Genomic DNA, 22664 nt, shown 5'->3' with positions numbered 1-22664 from the left:
ATTAAAAAAACACCACCTGGGTCATATTGGGCTCATCGATTTGCAATCTTTGGTTTAAAATTGGGCTGCTCTGTCTTTTAAATATTAGTTGGATGGATGAATGAATGAACAAATGAGACCAACTAGGCTCTTTGAACTGGGAGGGGTCCTTGCTTACATAACCCTTCTCCAGAGGGTCAAGGACTTGGGCTCACTTCCTTGTCTGTCTCAAAGCTTAACATTTGTGATGTAGGTACTATAATCTGCTCATCTGTGCCTTGGGAACAAATTGAACCTCATCACCTCAGGCTCCTCTGGGACCACCAAAGGTGGATCTCATGTCAGGTCCACGAAGCAGCTATGATCTGTGACTGTCCTTCTATATGCATGTTCTTGCCCAGCCGGCTCTGCCACACAAACAGTGGTTTTGTTTTGTTTTGTTTCAAATATTATTTTGGGAAGGAATGGAAGTTGCCCATTAGGTGTAACTGTTCCCAATTATCTTGCAGGGAACTATCTGGGTTAGAAAAATACAGTGGAAGGTTCTGAGAGGTAAGTTAGGACCACAGATGGAGGTGCCGTATAATTACATGGGAATTATCATCCTCGAACAGTGAGCAATAATGTGTGGTCATCACTGTGGGTCATCCAGATGGTTCATAATGAAATGCCCAAGTGAGTCCCCAGATACTCTGACTTCTTATAAATTTGTCACCTAATTTGCAGCCTTGCTCCTCTGTGGTGTTGCTTAGCAATATCAATGGTTACTGATTTCTGTCCTGTGAGAAGCTGACTTGGGCCATATTTCACTGTAATTTACATGCTCTGGATGATCAAACAAGAAAAATGGGACCTGGATGTGCTGATCTGTTGCTTTCCTTTTGAGGTCGGTTGGGGGAAGGGGAGAGCACAGGATAGAGCAAGCAGATTTCTGGAAAGTAATTTTAAAGAAAAGCAGTAAGCGACCTAGGCAGGAGAATCAACCCCAACGGTGTGGTTAAAAAAAGATTTCCCGAGCTTTTATGAGTATCCTTTTAATCACGTAATTAAAAACCTCAATGACAACCTTAACATAATTTTAAACACTGATACTTTGTCAGAATGTTTTTTTTCCCCAAAGGGATGGAGAAAAGCAAGTGATGATATAGCATAACAGCTATATCATTTATAGTTTGGAGCCCTACAGACTTAACAACCAGGTCTGCTATGTACTAGCCCTGACACCTTGGGCATGTTACCTAACCTCTCTGATAACTCAGTTCCTTCACTTACATAAAATGGGACCAATAACAATGGTCTTGTAGGGCTGGGGTGAGGATTACAGGTACTTAGCACATCACTGGCACATAATATTCATTAAACATATGGTAGGTATTATTATGGCTTTAAAATATCAGGGGCGCCTGGGCGGCTCAGTCAGTTAGGCAGCCGACTCTTGATCTCAGTTCAGGACTTGATCTCAGGGTTGTGAGTTCAAGCTCTGCATTGGGCTCCATGTTGGGTGTGGAGCCTACTTAAAAAAAAAAAAAGTATCTGTTGGTTTTTCCTTCAAAGAGATATCATTCTTCTGATCTTTACAAAATCAGAGAGAACCTGATATCAAGACACCTTCTCATCATCACGCAGAACATGGAGGTCTTGTAGCATAGTATAAGTTTTGGAGTCAACAGATGTGGGTTCTAATCCAGACTTTCTTTTTTTTTTTTTTTTTGAGAAAGAGAGAAAGAGTGTGAATGGGGGAGAGGGGCAGAGGTGGGGGGAGAGAGAATGCCAAGCAGGCTCCATGCTCAGCGTGGAGACCAGCATGAGGCTTCATCTCATGACCCTGGGATCATGACCTGAGCTGAAATTAAGAGTCAGGTGCTCAACTGACTGAGTCACCCAGGTGCCCCCAGACTTTAATTCTTATTAGATACATGACTTTGTAGTAAGATAGTCAGTCTTTCAGAGCCTTAGTTTCCCCATCAGAGTACTAATTCTAGAACTCCCTATTGTGTTGTTGTAAGATACTTTACTTGATGTCTGGAACATTGGAAGTGCTCCATAAATGGGAGCCATCATTCTTTAACTGTGCCAAAGCCCAGTGAGTGATGAGTATCCAGGCTAACATAAGTCACAAGAAATGACCACCTACCATTAGAAACTTGTTCTAACATCCTTTCACAAGCTCATATTGGAGAAGAAACAGATAAATGGAGAAGAACGACAAAAATAATGACCCATTATATCATGCCGAAGGAAGTCGATAAATGTTATATTCTTTTTTTTCCTTTTTCCTTTTTTTTTTTTTTTTTTTTTTTTTTAAAGAGAAGGCACACATGTGTGAATTGGGGAGGGGCTGCGGAAGAAGGAGAGAGAGAATCTTAAGTAGGCTCCGCACCCAGCATGGAGCCCAACGAGGGCCTCAATCTTATGACCATGAGATCATGACCTGAGCTGAAACCAAGAGTTGGAAGCTTAACAGACTGAGCCACCCAGGCGCCCCTGTCATATTCTTTTGTATAATCTGACATCAAGTACATGGACACAGTATTATTTAGAGAACGTACAGCTCAGGGAAAGAGATAATATAAAGATCTTTAAGTTTTGATTTTCAAAAGGAAGGCTCAAAAGGGACTTCAGCTGTTTGGGAAAGTGGTATTGTTGAGTGGTTAAGAGAGTGAATTCTGAGGGCCAACAAATCTGAATTTGAATATAGCTCCATCAATTACTTCTCTTGTGTCCTTAGGCAAATTATTTAATTACCCTAACTTTCAGTGTCCTTATCTATAAAATGTTATAATAGAAGTTCCTATCTCACAGGGTTGATGTGAACATTAAATGAGTTAATTTAATAAAATGCTTAGCACAGTGTCTGGAACATAGTAAATGTGCGATAAACGGTGGTTATTATAATCCCCCCTTTGAGCATCTATCCAGAGTTTTAGCTAAATCTTTGATACTTTCTCTGGTGTCTTCTTTTTCAGCTGGAGTTTCCAAAGACAAAATTATATTGTCATAGGTAATGAAAAACTATAGTTGGAATAGCAAAGAACACAGAATATCAGGTACCATCCATATAAAATTTGGAATTTATCTCTTATTTCAGAAAATCTGCCTGAGCCCTACTAATGGCAAGTTTCTAAAACATGTTTTCAATAAATTTTTGTGTGTGTGGGTAAAGGGTTAGGAAGCTAACAGTTTCACTAATGACATATTCTAACACCTTGGGCACATTTACGCATCTCTGGAAACTGAAAGGCTATGTTTACAATACCAAGCAAAATGTACTTTTTGACTGAGTCTTATCAAATTTGGGGTGCAGGACACTGACACATATCTCAGTCTTTAAAGTGGCCAAACACTCCAGTCTGTTTTCCTGCTCCTGCATTCTTTTTTTTTTTTTTTAAAAAAAAGGACTTATAAGGTGGTGTATATAGATAGGCCCACCATTTTCTTTCATAGACATAGGAGCTTGGTTCTATTACATATGACCAAGATCCACAGGGTGGGGCCCTAGATGTTACTGAAGCTTCCACATCATAAGCCACACTCACAACCCAACCGGTCAGGAAGCCCTATCAGTTCCACCCCTAAATATCCTCATTTCTGTCTTTTCTGCTCCATTCCCATTGCCCCCGCCTTAGTCCGAGGCTCTTGCCATACTCTTATTTGAACTTTCTTTTTTTTTTTTTTTTTTTTTTTTTTTTTTTTTTTTTTTTTTTAAATTTTTTTTCAATGTTTTTTATTTATTTTTGGGACAGAGAGAGACAGAGCATGAACGGGGAAGGGGCAGAGAGAGAGGGAGACACACAGAATTGGAAACAGGCTCCAGGCTCCGAGCCATCAGCCCAGAGCCTGACGCGGGGCTCGAACTCACAGACCGCGAGATCGTGACCTGGCTGAAGTCGGACGCTTAACCGACTGCGCCACCCAGGCGCCCCTTATTTGAACTTTCAATTCCTAATCTTTCACACCTCCGACTGTCTACTCTCACCTATGTTTCACACTTTCCAGGGGAATGTTTCAAAACACAAAACCAAAAAACAACAGCTCCAAATCCTACACTTTTTGTGTTGGACTTTTATTAGCTTTCCTAGTTTATTTAATCCTTTAGAACCCAGTTCTGAGGCTCCCTCCTGCAGGCAGCATCCCTGAACGCCCCCTGTCCCTAGTGGGAGTCACGCCCTCCTGTGTGTGTGTTCCAAGTACGTACTTTTGTTGTGTGCTCATCAAATGTACCTTAACCTATTTGCTTTCTGCCCTACAGGGCAAAGAATCATCTTACTCATTTTGTTAATTTTAGCACCCAGCAGAGTTCCTGGCACTCTGTAGGTGTTCAAATGCTGCTGAACTGAATTAGATCTCTATTCAATAGTGCACTGTTAATCTTCTTCAGCCTAGTTACCTTCAGTACTGACACCTATGGTTCCTTCCATTTTAGCATTCTAACCCTGCAGTTTCAACTATTCTGTTTTCAGTAACTCTGCAGGGAGGAAAATGTATGTGGCCTTAACTCTTGGAATCCTTTTCATTGCCTCTATAAAGTAAGAGGATTTACATCACGCACGAGTGCCATCAGTAGAGTCTTTAGCATACAGAAGACAAAATGGCGGGGATACCTTGGAAATGGAGATGGAAAAAAACACTGGTGCAGAGAATGGATACTGCATGCTGGCTAGAGAACAACTTGGATGTTCTCCTGGATCTCATCTTGCAGCCTGGCTGGATTCAGTGGTTTTCGCCAGACAGAGAGAATCGGTGCTAAATTATATCCAGCCATTGGGTCAGCACAGCTGAGTTTCTACCCTGTGATGTACCAAGCATCAAACAATATCAGAAAAGTATATAAGGAAAGCATCCTAGGGGAAGAAAGGAAAAACAATAAAATGAAAAAACAAAATAAAAGAGAAAACTCCAGCCATCTAAGGGGAGAAAAGGGCAAGAGGTAAGGGAGAAGCCTGAGAAGTTAAGAGAATTTGAGAAAAGAATGAAAAAGAGGGAAAAAAGACTGTGAGACAGACAGGAAATTAATGCCACCAATGTGGAAGTAAATTAAAAGTAAAAACTATTCTTTTTTAAAAATTAAAAACATTTTATTTTAGAGAGAGAGAGAGTGAGCATGAGTGGGGAAGAGGGGCAGAAGGAGAGAATCTTAGGTGCCACGTTCAGCGCGGAGCCCAATGCGGGGCTCGAGGTGGGGCTTGATCCCATGACCCTGGGATCATGACCTGAGTTGAAATCAAGAGTTGGTTGCTCAGCCAACTGAGCCACCCAGGTGCCCCCAAAGTAAAAACTATTCTCATAATTAACTATCCTATGCTTTAGTATTGTCCATGATGTCATTTTACTGATTACTTGGATCCTTACCACAATAGAAACAATCACCCCAAATTATGAAGAATTTAAATCATCAAATTTAAAGTGGGAAGAATATTCATGCAATCCTCTAAATTCCATTTAAGTGTAAATCCATTTACCATTACTCTTACTTAAATGCCATATTGTGTAAAGTGGGACTATACAAGTGAGTTTAAAGTCCAGATGTAAATATAGGGCAGAAGATTAAGATACGTTTCACAAATAGTTCATCCTCCTCCTTAGATTAAATAGCAAATGACTGCCAATGAAACACAGATCTGATGATGTCAGAGGAGGCAAGGACCTTCTTATCCCATGTCTATAAACAGTGGCCTAGTAATGTTTCTGTAGGATTAAAAAATTAGTACAGTAATTGCTTTTCCAGATTTGTATCAATACTTTAGAAAGAGGAATTTTATTTTTAGTCTGCTGACTGTCTGAAAGCCATGGACCCCAGGATGGAATCAGGACTTTTTGGAAGGAAATGAGTTAAGTACCATGTCACACGACTTCCTTCTTGTTGTACAAAGGACAGGAGAACTTGGTAAACACAGAGACTATGACTATACAGCTTCAGGATGACTTTGGCTCCACTAAAGGCCAGGCTACCAAAAAGACCAGTTCCCATGTTACGTTCTAGGTAGGTATCATGGGATCTAAACAATTGGCATGTTTAGTGGTAAAAAGGCATCTTTTCAAGGGAAGATATAGAAAAAATAATTCAGTAAGTTACTACTGAATTACTGAAAAATACCTGAAAATATGATGATTGCAAGAAAAAAAAAAGAAGAGCTGAAAGCAATTTGACAAATACCTGCACAGAACTGACGATGTGCCAGGCAATACTCTGCGTGCTCTTTGAATAGCACTGTAGTGAGTATACTTTCTAGCCCTAAGAGATATGATTATCTTCCCTGCTGTACAAAAGAGGAAGCCAAGTTAGAGAGAAGTTAAATAATGTGCCGAAGGTCATGCAGCAAGTTAGTGGCAGAGCTGGGATTTGAGCCAAGGTGGCTGGCTTCGCAATGGGTCTAACAACTACGCTCCTCTTCCCGTGGGTCTGATGGGAAGTAGCCACCATGAACGCCCCCAGCAGGGGAGAGAGCCCATCAAAACTGGCATATTGTATGATACTACCTTCAAGCATCAAGAGTCGCCTCCTCATTATCTCTCACTAGGGTACACTTCTGAGGTCTAGAAAAGAGTAAGTTTTTCTAGCAAGGAAACTCTGCATGGCATATTGTGTCATACATGGAAAGGAAGGTGATTAACTGGATGAAGTGTTTTTCAGAAATGGCAGAGGAGAATTTCCATCACAAATAATTTTATGGAATGAAACAGACTCACTATGACTTTTAACTCCTGGCAACGATGGTTGTTTTGGCCTAAAGGTCATAGCATTGAAGGAAAGCTACACTTGCTATTGGTTACTTGGGATTACGTGCTGCTGCCCTGGGAAGTCAAGGAGAGAAATGACTACCCCGGAAGGAGCCACGTAGGTTACCGCAACTACATTTCTGAGGCTCAGATTCAGCAACCTCATTTAAACTGGTTTTCAGGAAGTTGTCTGGGACAAACACTGGCTAATGTTCCCCTAGAGACTTATCAATAGTGAGGGCTTGTAAAAAAAAAAAAGTGTTTCCCAGTGGAGTAACCACTCACATCAGCTTGCAAGAGGAGTGTGTTTGTAAATGAATGAATGAATGAATGAATGAATATATGAATCCACACACAAAGAAGAAATCAACCTGATGTAGACCCAGAAGCTTTATGTAAACAACAATCTTGCTTGACTCTTGATGTGTGTGAATGTGTGTATGTGAGTGTGTGTGCGTGTGCATCATATAGTCTCATTCAAGCCCCTCGACAACCCAAAGAGGACAGTTTGGTGTGGGTGAGGAAATTCTTTTTAACGAGTGAGGTGAGGAGGACAGATTTGGGGGATCTGATATCATGGGATCAGAGGAAAACAGATCCTGACAGCAGCTTTAGGATTTGTGTTTACAACATGATCAATATCCAGAGGTGAGCGCCCCCACAGCACACAACCCAGACTCAAGAGTCAAAGTGGGAAGGGTCTTGGCTATGATCACAGCAAACTCTCTCCAAACCGAATGCAAATCATCCAGTTTGCTCTCCATTAAGCGAGGCCCTGCTGGTTATTAAACAAGCAGCAGTGTCTTTAGTGTTTCGTTGGCAAGAAAACACGTTTGAATGCTCTCTTATCACAGATGATATTTATATATCGGTACACATTTTGAATGGGCAGTCGGTAAAATCAAAGCACATTTTCAGTGGTTGCTCCCATCCTTTGGTGGCCACATCATCATGCCTGTGACAGCTGCTCACTATCTCTGGAGCTCTGAGTCCTTCCTCTGAAAGGAGTTCTAACTGCATCTTTTGAGCATGTGATAAGTTAAAGAGAACAAAGGTAAAGCTGTAAGATTATGGATGCTTCCATGTCTTTTTCCTTCTTCGTGCTACGTTTAAACTCAAGTGCTATCAAAATCAGATTTTTGGCCACATTCCTTTGTTGCCTTTACTTCAAAGCAAGCCTTCTTGAAAGACAGAGCATTAGAGAGAGAGACAGAAAGGGAGAAAACGCCTGTCCATACTCAAAATCCTTGATTTCAATAAGACCACTCACATGCCCTTCATGCCCCAAATGAAACTCATTTATGATGTGTACAGCCCAAAGAGAGATTCAGTTTCAATCATCTTTGCCATTCAAATCCAAGAGTAATGCTTTACTATTCTGCAAATACAGGAGCTATTTGACTTGTCCCTGTGTTTGCTCTGTGAGAGGCATTAATAGTCTGTCTTCCTCTACCCAGGCATTTAAACCACTACCATCTTAAAAACACGGCTGGGAGATTGGATTTTCTTCTTCTCCAGTGAAGATTTTTCACTCCGGTTGTCTACTCACTTACCAGCTGAGGCTGCATGCAAACATTTTTCTTGGCTAACGTAAAGTGATCTATGACTTGGGATGAAGAGAAAGGTTACGATACTGCCTTTCAGGGATAACTTCCCCACATTTTGAATGAAATAGGCATGAAGATGACTTTCTTCTGGGATCAAATGACAACTTATGAAAACTCATATTGAAGCTCTTTTTAAAAATAGAAGCTAGGGAAATAACAAGTTCTGCTGTTTGGTGAGAAAAAAAGAAAACCCAGCAAGCAAGTGAACGTTTTTAATCTTAGTGTCAGCTTCAAGTTAGCACTAAATGTATATGTTAAAGAATTGGAATGATTTTACAAAATAGATGTATGGCTATGTGTGCAGAAGATGTGTGGCTATAGATGGGAGTCCTGGGTACGTGGAAAACATTCAGGCTCTGACGGCAAACTCCGGAGCTAAGTGACTATGAGCAAGTAATGTCACTCTCTGTACTTCAGTTTCCTCAGAGATAAAACACACAAAAATTCCAAAGCCACTGTTCAGGGAATTACTGAGATTACTATCAGGTGGGGGGCACAGTGTGCCCAACTAATTCTACTCTCTCGTTTTCCCTCTTCACCATCTGGAAGACCCTTCCCGTCCTACACTTGAGTCACACACACGCACAGGTATGGTAGACACAGACACAGACGCACACACACCCCTAGTGCCCCTTGACACTAGGAGAGACTGCCAGAAAGTTAATTCAGGCGTCAAAGAGCCACATACGTGCCTGCTCATCCTAAAGGAGTCCCCATTCTGGTTGGGCCAACAATACTAGTTTTGGATCTCCAAGCGCACCGGTTCCAATGCCTTGAATTCCTGCCTTCTTCCCTGCCTTCCCCGGGCTCCTCGCCTCCTTTGAGAACCACAAGATTTCTTTCGGCACACTCTCCTGCTGCCTCTGCCTTCAGGTTCACGTCCTGAGATAACCTTCAGATCCGGCAAGCAGCGATCACCCACGTTGAGTGTTTACTCCAGCCACCACTGTGCTCAAGGCTCTACGTGCCCCGGCATGGTTGGCCGGTTTGGTTTATTCACCTGCACTTGTCACAGTGTGATGCTGCCTCCATAAATGTGTACTTCCACCGCTTCAGGGCTGAGGACCTTGTTCCTTCAAATAAATGATGCGAGTGCTCTAGGAAGTCCCTCTCCATCCCGCAGAGCGCTCCACCTAAGAGTGATGAAAAGATTCCTGAGGGCAGGGGTGCTCCCCTCTTACTCCCATTGGTAAGGGGCTCCTCTGGGGTGACCCCAGCTGCCTCCTCCTTCTGCCAAATACTTCAACCAGAACATCCAAAAGCTGCAGTCTGATCTCTGATGGGGGCGCATTTTCCCTTTCTGTTCTTTGCGAAAAGTGTCTTTGCTCTTCTTTATTCTACATGAATTTACAAATCGAGTTGATGAAGTCACATAAAATATCTTCTTGGGATTTCAATTAGGACTGAGTTGCATTGAGAGTTTAACTGAGGGAGAACTGATATCTTCATTAAATATCAACACTGAGATCGTCTGTGTTCTTCGGGTTTTTGCTATAAAGTTCTTAAACATTTCCTTTGGGTTAATTCTTGGTACTCGATGGCTTTGTCGCATTTGTAAGTGGTGTCTTTATTGCTTTTATGTTTATTATCACCAATCTAGAGGAAAGCTCTTGAATCGGGCACATTGCTAAAGGATTTGACATGAGTGAACTCTTAATAGTTCTACACTGTTATTTAAACATATTTTTACTCTTCCCTCTGGGAATTCTTTTGAACAAAGGGTTCTGCTCTTAATTTTTTTTTTTTTAAGTTCGAAAACCCATGGGAAAGATGGTGAAAAGACCAGATATTTGCTACTCATTTGTGAGGTTTTACATTGAGATGTCCCAGAATTCAGGTCACTGAAGCAGCTTATTCACCACCCACTGCCTGAGCCACACTGATAAAGCCTAAGACGGACACGGGATGTCACAGTAACTACTGGAGGGGAGTTGAGGGAGCAAAACTGTCCTTCAGGAAGCCAGCAGAAAGGCTCCCAGGACACTCCCCTAACCAGTCTGAATGAAGGTAACATGAATGGAAAGTCACGACAGCAGAGGCAGGCTCTGGTAATGTGAAGTGAATTTGCAAAGGGAAAAATTTCCCTGTCTTTCTAACAGCAAATAAGCTAGGTATGAGCACAGTGTCATTTTCAGACATCTCCTCATGGGATTCTGAAGATTTTGTTACAAAAAACAGCCTGAGGGGAATTGCATACAAGGCACGGGGCAGCTTTTCTAAACTGCCTCAAACCCTATAGTTAAATAATCCTTCAGTTCAATGATAGCTCATTAGGCAAGTATTTTTCTGACTTTGGTGTTTCTAATCAGGTGCACTTATCTGTTAGATTTTGCTGGTAATAATAAAATTGTTTTTACCATGAAAAAAATGTAACTCAAATTTTAAAATTCCACAAGGAAGGAGAAATTACTGGAATTGTAGAAGATAATCCCAGAATCCAGAGAGACTGAATGAGGAACTTCTTTTGTGATTTCCTTCTCAAATACAATTTAACACAAAAGGACGTGGTAGATGCTATTTTACAGGCATTTGGTTTTGTACAATGGATGGAAGGCTAAAACAATAAGCTTTTTAGAATTCTGTAGCGATGGTAATCACAATGGGTAATTAGGCCCATGAAATGCAACAAGTAAAGGAACCAAAGGTATAACAAAGGGAAGAAAAGGAAATGAAACGGAAGAACCAAGAGTTTGGAAAGAAAGGCATAAGTGGACAGGAAAACTCACCAAGAAGGCGAGAGGCAGAGAGCAAACATCTCCCGTCACAGCAATACCTCCAGAACCAGAGGCGGACTTAGTCACTCATCCAGCATATAAGGGCCATGCAAGAGGCTGGGGATACAATGGTGGCGAAAGCAGGAATGACTGCTATTCATTCTTGCAGAGACAGCCATCAACTGACTAGGACTTTGCTGGGCACAGTGAGAAAGAGCCCTTTGGCAGGGCACGGGCCAAGACAATTTACAAGGCCAGAGAGATAGAGCTCTCCAGCAGATCAATTATAAAGGCAAGCACTCATTTAAGGCATTCAACAAGTACTATCGGGGTCCATGTGTGCTGGACCCTGGAGATACAGCTGTCCATGGCCTGTCCTACCAGATGTATTAGCGAGACAGACAGCAAACAACAAGAAAATACATTCATGGTGACGACTGTCACAGAGAAATAATAGACCAGGTCAAGGAAGATCTAACGCTCTGCTTTATTATCATTGTTTTGATTTTGCTACTTTTCAAAGGCTAATCGAGTAAGGCCTCTCTGATCAGGTGGCATCTGAAGGCTGATTTGAAAAGGAAGGGAGGAGAGAAGCCATTTGGACATCTGGGGGAAGAAAGAATATGTACAAAAGCCTTGAGGCGGGAGTGTGCTTGGAGTTTGTGTGAAGAAGCTGGTGGGCAGCCAGAGAAGTGAGGAAGGAGAGGAGGGAAGGAGAGAAGGGGAGGAGGGGAGAGAAGGGCAGAGAAAGGCATAGAGGGAGGGAGGAGGGAAGACAGGCAGGGCTCAGGCGGCCTTTGGGCCACTGGAAGGACTAGGGCTTTTACCGTGGCTCAGACGGTTTTGAGCAGAGGTTGGGCATCTTTCTGTTATGCTTTAGGGGAACCAGGATTCTTAGATGACAAGTTTGGGGTGTGCCTTTTCTGGAGGAGGATCCAGGGGGCCACTGTTTAAAAGTTGGACTTGTGGGCCAACAGAGAGCCCTTTAAAACAGAGAAGGGAAACACATTTGACTTTCACAGGGATCTACATGGAGTCCCATGTTTGGGGAGGCAGGAGTGCCCCGTTCTGGTTCCTTTGTAAGTTGGGAGTGGCCGCCCAGCTCCATTCTGACCTGTGTGGTGTAAGTGGAAGTCTGCTTCTGAGAACACTAAGGTTTTTCTGATGAAAACAAGACAGCTGCACGGTCTTCTTCCCAGAATACTGGGATGATGGGGGTGGGGGACTGGAGGGAAGCAGCTGCCTTCCTATGAGGATAAAGATGGGAGAAACATGCTCTGGATGGAAGAATGAAACAACAGAAGGACACTGTGTTCCTCATGGCAGAGGGGAACTCTGTGGCCAGCCTTGGACTGCTTACTATTGGGCTTCCGGTTAAATAAGAGAAATAAAACCCTAAAAAACTATCAACGCCAATCTGAAAAGGCTAGTTCTACGGCATGATTCCATCCTTACGACATTCTAGAAAAGGCAAAACTATGGAGACAATAAAAAGATCAACGGTTGCCAGGTGTGTGTGTGTGTGTGTGTGTGTGTGTGTGTGTATGCATGTGCAGGCAAAACACAGAGGATTGTTAGGGCAAGAAAATACTCTGATAGTATAATGATGGATATATGTCATTACACATTCGCCTAAACCACAGAATGCACAATGCCAAGAGTGAACCCTAAGGTGAGGAGGCTCTTAATGTGTGCGGGTAAGCGGTATATAGGAACTCTCTGTACCTTCCTCTTAATTATGTTGTAAACCTAAAACTTCTCTAAAAAAATAAAGTCTTGAAGAAACCTCTTAAATGAAGCCACAGCAATTAGATTCTTACATTACACTGAACACAATTTTAACTGGAAAACCATTGCCACCAGCCAATGAGCACTAATTTAATGATTCTGGGGTATTACCGTATTGAATGCTCACCATAAAGCTTTGGTAGTGGAACTATCATTATTCCCTTTTACAGGTGAAGAAACCAAGGCCCTAAAAGGTAGAGTGATACCAATCATAAATGTATTCTGGTGGTGCTATCATTATCCCATTTTAAAAGTGGAGAAACTGAGGCCCAATGAGGTTGAGAAACTTGAGCAAGGTCTCAAAGCCAGAGGTTGAACCAAGATTTGAACTCAGGCAGTCTGATTCTTGAACCACATGCTGACTTTGTTGCTACATAGCCAAACTCTAATGGCATTCCACATGCCTTGTCCCCATGTCAGTGTCTCCAATCTATCACCTAGTCCCTGGGCTCTGCTGGAGTTGCAGAGTTAGCTATGGGATACCTTTTCCTGTGTAGAACAGTAGCCATGTCATCTGGACAGGCAGGTCAACAATAATTCAGCAGCTCAGGGATGAGAGCAAGTTGTGCTGAGGGCTCACAAGAGTGGCTGCAACTCAAGGCACAGGGGATGTGATGGGAGGGACCAAGGCTAAGACAGGCCTTGCTGCAAAGCCATCTGTATAGGAAATTCACATCTTCCAAACTGAATGTATGGTTGGTCCAGGGATAGGTCAGAGCTCCCACTGTTTATGCTGTTGTCTACACCAGGAGAACAGGGAACACTGAGTTGGATGTGAGATTACACAAGGCAGCAGAGAAACACAAGAAGTATAAACACAGACTTGGAGTCAGGCAGATACAGGTTCAAACTGTGGCTCTGCCATTTACTGCCTGTATCGTTTGGTGAGGCAAGACACTGCCTCTTTACACTACGGTGTCATTCTCTGAATGATGGAGTAGGGCTAGTGCAAGGGTTAAATGAGATGGTTTGTGTAGACCACTTAACATAGTGCCTGGCTCATAGTAAGCACTCTGCAAATATTAGTTAGTGGTATTATTATTTAGACAAATTGATAGCAGAAGCTATCCAATACGAAAGTGTGATCTCCAGCATCCTTATTTTATATAATGGCTTATTTAGAGAAAATGTTAAAATCAATATGAGACACTGAATTTATTAGAAAGATCAATTCAGACAGCCATACTGTGATCCCAAAGATGGCTAATACTAGCTCTCTAGGGCTTTCTCATAAAAGAAACTCATTCCTTATTCCAACTATTTACACACGCTATGAACAGATACCCTTCTTTCATAAGCAGTGTCCTGTTCATTTTGTCACCCTGGAAAGGCACTGCTCCGTTTTGTTTTGGACTAAACCTTCATCCAAGGTGGTCTGACTATGGCTTCATCCCTTTCACACAGTGTGGTCTGTCCAAAGCACACCAATGAACACAGGAACCAACTGATGTTATGTGTCTCTGAAACACTGGATTAGATTAAAGGTGGTTTCAAATTTTTGATGTCTTTCCATTGAGAAATAGAGTCTCCTTCTCCCCTAGAGTCTGGGCCGGCCTTTGTGACTGCTTGATTGGTAGAATGCAGGAGTGACATTTGGGGATCTCCCAGGTTAGTTCATCGGAATCCTTGCAGCTTGTGTCTGGGCCTCTTGGAAGATTTGCTCTTGGAACCCTTTGCCACTGTGTCCAACCATGTGGAAAGGCCCTGAGACAACATGGAGAGTCGGCGGGGTGGTGGTGGGGGGGTGTCCAGCTGGACTCAGCTGGACGTAGGCACTTTTAGACCCTCTAACCAGCCCATCTACTATAGAACACCAAGTGACCTCCACTGATACCACATGGAACTGAAGAATCATCCCTGCTGATCCCTGCCCAAATTCCTGATCCATGAAATCATGAGCAATAATAATATGGTGGTAGTATTTATTTATTTATGAGAGAGAGAGAGAGAGAGAGAGAGAGAGAGAGAGAGAGAACATGCATGATCAGAGGAGGGGCAGAGAGAGAGGGAGAGAGAATCTCAAGCAGGCTCCACTCTGTCAGCATGGAGCCTGAGGCAGGGCTCGAACTCACAGACTACAAGATCATGACCTGAGCTCAAATCAAGAGTCAGAGGCTTAATTGACTGAGCCACTCAGGTGCCTGGTGTTTCTTTAGTTTTTGGGGTTTTTTTAAGTTTATTTATTTTGAGAGAGAGAGAGAGAGAGAGAGAGAGAAAGAGAGAGGGAGAGAGGGTTAATTCCAAGCAGTCTCCACACTGTCAGCACAGAGCCTGATGCGGAGCTGTAACTCACAAACCGTAAGATCATGACCTGAGCCCAAATCAAGAGTCAGAGGCTTCATGGCCTGAGCCAACCAGGCACCCCAATATGGTGGTGCTTTGAAGCCACCTCCATCTTGGGTGCTTTGTTACATATCAATAGACAACTGAAACACAAACACTGCTGGATCTTTTGACTCGGGCTCAGAGGCTGAACCATCCACCAGTGAAGGCGTCTGGCAACAACTCCATCGCTGGATTGTGGAAGACGGAAACACTTGAGGGGCATGGACGAGACAGAGAAATGTCTGTCCATAAGCCACTGGTCCTAGATAAGGTTTCCAAAGGAAGTTGAACACTTCCTCTGTGAACACTGGCTGTACGTCTCGTGCTGCCAGCGCCCATGGAGGTGGACGCTGGGAGCAGCAATGAACTGACCTTCATCGTAAGGAAGCCACAGCAGCATTCGTGCCCAAAACCGGTGATGGAACCAGCATGCTCTACATTATTAAAAGGTGATGGTTTGGCAAGAGGACGTGTGAATTCGAGTGATTAGATGCAAACTAAAAGAGAGACGACTATTTCTGAGAGCAGTGGGTTAATTTTTTTGGCTGCTCTTGGAATGGAAAATGATCGTGAATTTTGGGGGAAAAATACCGGAGCAATCTGTTTTCTTGGCCGCGTGCTATGGAACAATTTTAAAGCATTGAAGTGCTTTCCATATTTTCTAATCACTCAAGTCCAGAACTGATTATATGGCTCTCAGCGTTCTCGCAGATTCATACCGCTAGAGCGCTCCCCGTCTTTCAGGGAGAGGTTTCACCTTGAAAGCAGGCGCTGGATTCAGAAGGCACATCTTGTTACAGCAGGAACAAATACTTTAATTGCACATAGCCCCACAAGGGCCAGGTGTTTCGGAAAATCACTGATGGCCCAACTCTGAGACAAACCCAGATTCACTCTGTCTTATCTCACCAAAACAAAGCATTACCTCCCCCACCAAACAGGAAGAACAACAGGCCCCACCAGAATGGAACTCTCCCGAACAAACACCAGAGAAATTTAGATTGTGGAGATCTCTGGGCAAGGACGGATGGACACATACACACACACACACACACACACACACACACACACACACACAGAGTTGTATACGCACAGAATGTCTCTGGAATGAGCCCTGAGAAATTGGTTGCCATGTAGTTTTCTCTGGAAAGAACTGAGGACTGGAGAAAACTGGGAGGTTGATGGAGGAGGAAGACTTCTTTTTTTAATCATAGCCTTTTGAATATTTTAAGTTAAAAAGAATCACGATGAATTATTTTTCAAAATAATGAAATAGAGTAATTCCAAACCTGTTTATGGTTCTCATGACCCGCCTTTACGTGTATTCACTCCTTTAGTCCTTACAACAACCTTATGAAGCAGACATCCTGATTTTACAAATGAGGAAACAGAGGTACAGAGGGGTTAAGTAACTTGTCCAAGGTCACACAGCTGGTAAATGCAGAGCTGGGATCTAGACCCACAGAGTTTGGCTCGGGAGTCTGTCCTCTTAATTACTACACAATACTGCCTTGCAAAAAATAAATACGCTCAGTTGCCTGCTCATAATCAAGTTGGGGCAGATAAAATGGTTTTCTGCTCTCATATGGCCCTTCAGGATGATGGGGTGGAAAAGATGGTGGCTCAAAATAACCAAGATACGATCTGAAACCCATGGGGCTTTAGAAGACTTTGAAATTTTGTGAATATCAGGTCAAAAGCCTGACCTTGGCCACCTTGCTCAATCTTGTGAGTTTTAGTAGCTACTATGTGCCAGTACTCCACTAGAGTTTGGGGGGGAAGCTAGTGAATTAAATAGAGTTCCTGTTCTCCAGAAATTTACTGCATCCTCGGGGAGAGAGGGAGTAAACAAACAGTCACACAAGTTATAATGTGAGCAATAAAGAAAAGTGAAAGGGTGTGTCAAGAGATGAGGAGGCCCTGCTGAAGAATGGGCAGGGAAAGTGGAAGAGAGTGGGAGAAGGAAAAGTATTCTGGGTGGGGGGAACAGCCTATGCGGAGACACCAAGGCAGGAAAGAAGCACCTGATTGGAGAGAGAAAGGCCCCTGTGGCTAAAGCAAAGGGAGTCAAACTGAGTTCGGAGAAAGAGGCATATCACACATACCACGATAAGCATTTCACAATTGTTCCAAGAGCCGTGGGAAGCCACTGCAGGTTATAAGCAGGAGTGACATAATTTGATTTACTTTGTAAGAGGATTATTGGGGGGGCGCTGTGTGAATAATACACAGAGGATGAGGCAATGAGGCAGTGGAAAGCCAGTTAGGAAGTCTCTGCAGGAATCCAGGTAAGTGACGAGGATAGTTTGGAATCAAGAGCTGGCAGAGAGAGTACATAAATTTGAGATCTACTTGGTGGTATGAAAGGTTATAAAATTAGAATAATAACGTTGGCCACGAAGTGTAATTATGAAGTGTAAATTCACTGGGGTGAAAATGCTCTGTCAACTGTAAGGTGCTAGACAGAAACAACTGCTACCATAGATGAAGAAACCAAGTACTAGAGAGACTCTAACTTGCCCAACGTCACACAACTGCTTAGTGGCTGGGAGGAAGTTGGCCGGCCATCCCTTCATTCCCTTGTCCGGGGTAGTGGGAAGGATCCAAGAGAAGGAAGAGAAGGCTAGTGACCACATGTAATTCCCTTGTCTAGTGGGCCTCTGGGTAAAGAGAGTAATGATACTTAGGATGCCCCTCGCTAAAGATTACCTCTAGCCAACAGGACTCAGGATCTATGAAGCAGGGCTCCTTACAGAATATCATATCAGCTATGCAACTCTCTGTGGGAATAAAATGGAGATGTTTCCTAATAAAGATGCTCTGTAGTAAGAGGTGACCCCATGATCCTCTCCTATTATTCTGGGTGAGACGTGTGTATTTAGTGAGGGAAGAAAGAGCCTAGGGATCCATTCTTGAGGTCCCCTGAATTTTTTCCTTCATCTGAATCTCTTATGACCTACACCCCTAAAATTATTCAGCAAAGCTTTATATTAAGAGATCTGATTTATGTGACATGATTTGACAATCTCATCCCATGTGTCCCAGACGCTATTCTTCCAATGATCCCCATGTAACATGTTAGCCCCCATGTAACATCAGGCCCAATTATAAGGTACGGAGGTGAAGGGAGAACAGACTAGCTTACGTTTGAATCCCTTGTTAGCAGCCTAACTCTGATTTATTTGACACTTAAGACAGCTACATACTGGAAAATTAATTTTTTTAGGATAGTTATGCAAGTTAAGAAACACAATGGATCTGCCTTCATTGTGAACGAGTAAAACTTGAAGAAAACAATACCGGATTCTTTGTGATGGTTCATATGATTACCCTAGGAGATGAACCAGGCCTTTTAGGTCCCCAGTGACTGGTCAAAGGGAGTCAAACTGGTGCTAAGCATTTACCTTCGAGAAGGCTCTTTGGATGGTCACCAACCACCCTCCAATTGCCAAAGAATCAGGACAATCCTAACGTTCTACAGTGAACCTCATTCCCCAAACTATTCACGACCCTACTAAGCATGGAGTTCTCTTCTCTCTCTCTCTCTATTTGTTATTTAAAAACAATTTGAAAGTTTATTTTTGAGAGAGAGAGAGAGAGTGAGCATGCAGAGGAGGGGCAGAGAGAGAGGGGGACAGATGTGTGAAGTGGGTTCTGTGCTGACAGCAAAGAGGCCGATGTGGGGCTCGAGTTCACGAACTTGAGCTGAAGTCGGACGCTTCACCAACTGAGCCACCCAGGCGTCCCCTTCTCTCTCTTTTTCAAAATGCACCATTAATCTTCATATACAACTTCATTTTGGAACTTAGGAGGGATGATGAAAGAGCACTGTCACTCTAGCTGGAAGGGAGAGAAGCCTTTTTGTCTTCTCTTCCTCATAACAAACTATTTATGCTGGAGCATCAAAAGAGAATCAGTACACAGACCCCGGATCCTACTCCTGGTACAAAACTCTCCAATTGTGAACGGAGCGTTGCAGATAAAGCATGCCAAGGGGCCAGGGCTTCCTCTGGCAGATGTTCCACAGGAGGACACTGGCAGGCTTATGTGATGGAAGCATAAACATGTTTCTGAAGAGAAGCCTTTTCACATCGCCTTTACCCCCCACCGAGCTCCCAGACTAAACGCCTGACATTTACCTTCAGCGAGTGGGTCAAGGGTGTGAATCATGAGCTGGAAGATGCTGTTCCTCATGAGGCTGTTATGGAGGGAGGCGGAACTTCCACCTCGCTGGAGACGTGGCTTAGCCTGAGCAGAGAAACCAGACAAAGACGCTGTTAGTTCTCAGCAACTACAGGCAAGTGTATTACAGGTCAGATCTCACTTGGTCTGGTGGGCACCCATTGATGTCACATGATCACACACCACTGGATGAGAGATTTTCAGAGTACATTTCAAATCTTGCTTTCTCACATCCTAAGGGAATCAACTGCTACATGTTTTGCGGGGTGGGGGAGGGGAGCTTAGTAAATGCCAGTCGGTGCCCTACGTGCTTCACATCCATCACTTTATCTCAATCTCCAAATGAGCCCCGTGAACTAGCTGCGGTCATTATTCCCTGTAGACAGATGAGGAAACTTCGTCTCAGAGAAGTGAAATGAGGTGCCCAAGTCACACAGACAAAAATCAGAGAATACAGAAATGGATCTCGGGTTTGCTTCTCTCAAAATTTATTTGACCCAGTGGATGATCCTTACAATGTTCGGACCGTGCACCCCATCCATAACATTTTTGAGTATGCTTATATGTATGCATCTCTGTCTCTATATCCACGCACACTAAAATATGAGTCTGTCTAGCATAAGACATTTGCAAAAGTAGAAATTATGAAGAATATAGAAAGTAAATGATAGAGCAGCTAATATTTTCTCCTTGCTCCCCAAAGGAACACTTTGCAGATCTCCTGGGATACCTCATCTCTACCCTGAGGTCCACAGCCTATGGTGTGTATTAAGTGAGATTTGAAGAGAAAGAACCTCTTATTGAGTCCACAGAAAAACTTTCTGACGTCCAAGGGAGGCTCCTTTTGCATAAACCACTAGTGTGAGTCTTTGGCTAATTAAATGAAACTGACAGGTAAGAGAGGAAGAAAGAACTTCTAGAGATGAGGTTACTTACAAACTCTTTTTACGGCATCTTCAAAAGTAAACAGTCTAAAAAAAGAAGCCCTAAACCGTCTGGATTTGATAGATTTTTTTATCCTGACTAGGAACCGCTTTCTCCTCCTTTGGTTGAGTCTGTGCTAGTTCTCATGGGGAAAGAGACTTAAGAAGTAGCTGAACTTTACAGGCAGCTGGATTTAAGAGGGAGGGAGGTAATGTGGTATGAGGGAATTAATTGCTTTTTGAAGTTCTGATGCAAAATCTCAACATAAAATTTTTCTGGGGCCAGGTAAAAATAAAATGCGATTTCCTACAGTCTCCCAACCATCTCTACATTACAGGGTTTTCCAATATATACCATCACACTCAAGACTCACAAGGGGGCTTTCCAAGAAGAGTCCCACAAGGGACTTCACAATCAAATACATTTGGCAAGTGCTGCCTCCTAGACCAAGCCACCATTAGCATTTTAAGATACACACTGGACCGCGAAATGTAACACTAAGGAAATCTGGTTCACTCCGTTGTCTTGGACAGCACCCATAGGTCTCTTATTTTGTAGAATACTTACTAACAATCATGGTCCACACACTGGGAGACAAACATGGAACCCACAGTAACTTGAAGTATGGGTAAAGTGCCAGGGTAAGATACATGGAGAAATCTGAATTTCTTAGTGTGATTTTATTGTCATTGATATTCTACGGAAATCGTATTCTGAACTCTGACTGAAGAAGAATCAGAGGGGATTACTGATGTCTCAATTGTGAACCAGATCACGAGCTCCTCAAAGGAAGAGATTGGGTCTATATCTCTAGCCCAGTACCAGATCTGGTATATCCTATGGGCTCTCAACGAATCTTGTAAGTCTTTGCTCTGAGCCCTACAGGAGAAAGGATGGGGTCATATGTATCTTTATTACTAGTCTTTTCAGTCTTAAAAATCTGTAACGTTTCTTAATGCATTATGTTATTTGATTCAGATGATTAAGGTTCAGAGAATTTGGGGGGCAAGGCTAAGAGGCTCGAACACAGTTGAAATGTAATCACTGACAGCTGGACACAAAACTCTGAAGGTCATTTCCTTGCCATGTTGCACATTACAGAATGTGATGTGTTAATTGGATAGGAACTGGTAAATGTGTTTGTTGCTAATAATTTATCATAACCACCGTTACTACGCTTGCTCTAGGAAACTAGAAGAACTTTGCTGTGGAGATCATTAGCGAAGGATTCTATCTACAGAAGAACGTAAAGCATTCTTTGGGGTATTATGTATATATTAAATACATAGGTCTCATGCAGCATTTCTTTTGATGGAACCAAAAGAAATTTCTAGCCAAAAATTAGGTGCATGCAGATACACAAAGAAAATAGATATCAAGCATTAGATCCCACACTGTCCCCAAATATCAGCTCAACATCCCCTGGGAGGCAATTTGGAAATATTTCACTCTTTCAACTCCTATAAAAGTTTACGCCAAATGAAAGAGAGAACTCTAACGCTTTGAAATCTAGTCCCAGAAATAATTTGAACATCAGTGAATATCAGAATACAGCTGACACGAATTATAGGACTGAGTATACATATAAACCAGCAGATTAAGCCGTTTAAGTATCCCAAGGGGGAGAATGGTTTGTTGAGCACATGAGCCCTCCTCCTCCCTTCCCTGCCCCACACTCTCCACAGGCACACAAACAGGTACAGACACAGCCCCTGCTTCCTACCGGTAGAGCCGGCTCATCCTTGTCCCTGGCTGTGGACGACTGCGTAAGAGAAAAAGGCAAAAACAAAAGACAAATAAATAAATGATGAATCACACAGAGGTTTTACATTTAATGACAAGCATCAGTATAAGGAAAGATTGGTTCTTTCTGCTTCTGGGAAGGAATGAACCAACACAGGGGGCCAACAGGTATAGATTACTAGCCAATATATAATGGTTTATTTAGGCACATGGCACATTCTCCTGAACACTCAAAGTTGAATGGCCAACCCAAGTGCCCAGCAACTGAGGGCAGTTCAATCAATTATGGCCCATCCATGCAGTGGAATTACCACGTGGTCATTAAAATAAATGAGGTAAGTACACTTGTATGGACATGCAAAAATATCTAAGATATACTGTTCAAGTGAAAACAATTAAAATCTTATTTTTCATCTCATGTTATGAAGGAAAATAAATTAACAATACTTTAGCATATGTAACGAAAAACATTTCTGTAAGAATCATACCAAACCTTTGCCAGTCGTTATTGTTGGGGGTTGGGATCACAAGGAAGAATGTTTTTCCAAGTATTTTGGAGGGCATCCACATTCAACTACCCCATATAGGGTAAATAAAATAAAGCCTGAAGAAGTTAGGCCACTGGATTAAAGACTAAGATCGTCACACGCAGAATTCAGATACTACACTTTCTCTGCCTCCCTCA

General features: G+C 42.8%; 1 protein-coding gene across 5 annotated transcripts in view; it reads right to left on the bottom strand.

Moving 5' to 3' along the window:
- SLC24A2 (solute carrier family 24 member 2) overlaps nt 1–22664 on the bottom strand; it is a 244042-nt gene that overhangs the window by 71859 nt on the left and 149519 nt on the right. For all 5 annotated transcript variants that reach the window (XM_058695241.1, XM_058695237.1, XM_058695240.1 and 2 more), the window contains exons 3-4: nt 21960–21998; nt 19270–19378 (exon numbers count right to left, since the gene is read on the bottom strand). In XM_058695241.1, coding sequence (XP_058551224.1) covers nt 19270–19378; nt 21960–21998 — 148 coding nt within the window. The remainder of the gene's footprint in view (nt 1–19269; nt 19379–21959; nt 21999–22664) is intronic.

Source organism: Neofelis nebulosa, chromosome 12 (genome assembly GCF_028018385.1).
Source record: "Neofelis nebulosa isolate mNeoNeb1 chromosome 12, mNeoNeb1.pri, whole genome shotgun sequence".
NCBI classification, from domain to species: domain Eukaryota; kingdom Metazoa; phylum Chordata; class Mammalia; order Carnivora; family Felidae; genus Neofelis; species Neofelis nebulosa.
The sequence above is the reverse complement of the archived record's forward strand: the minus strand, read 5'-3'. Positions and strand labels throughout refer to the sequence as shown.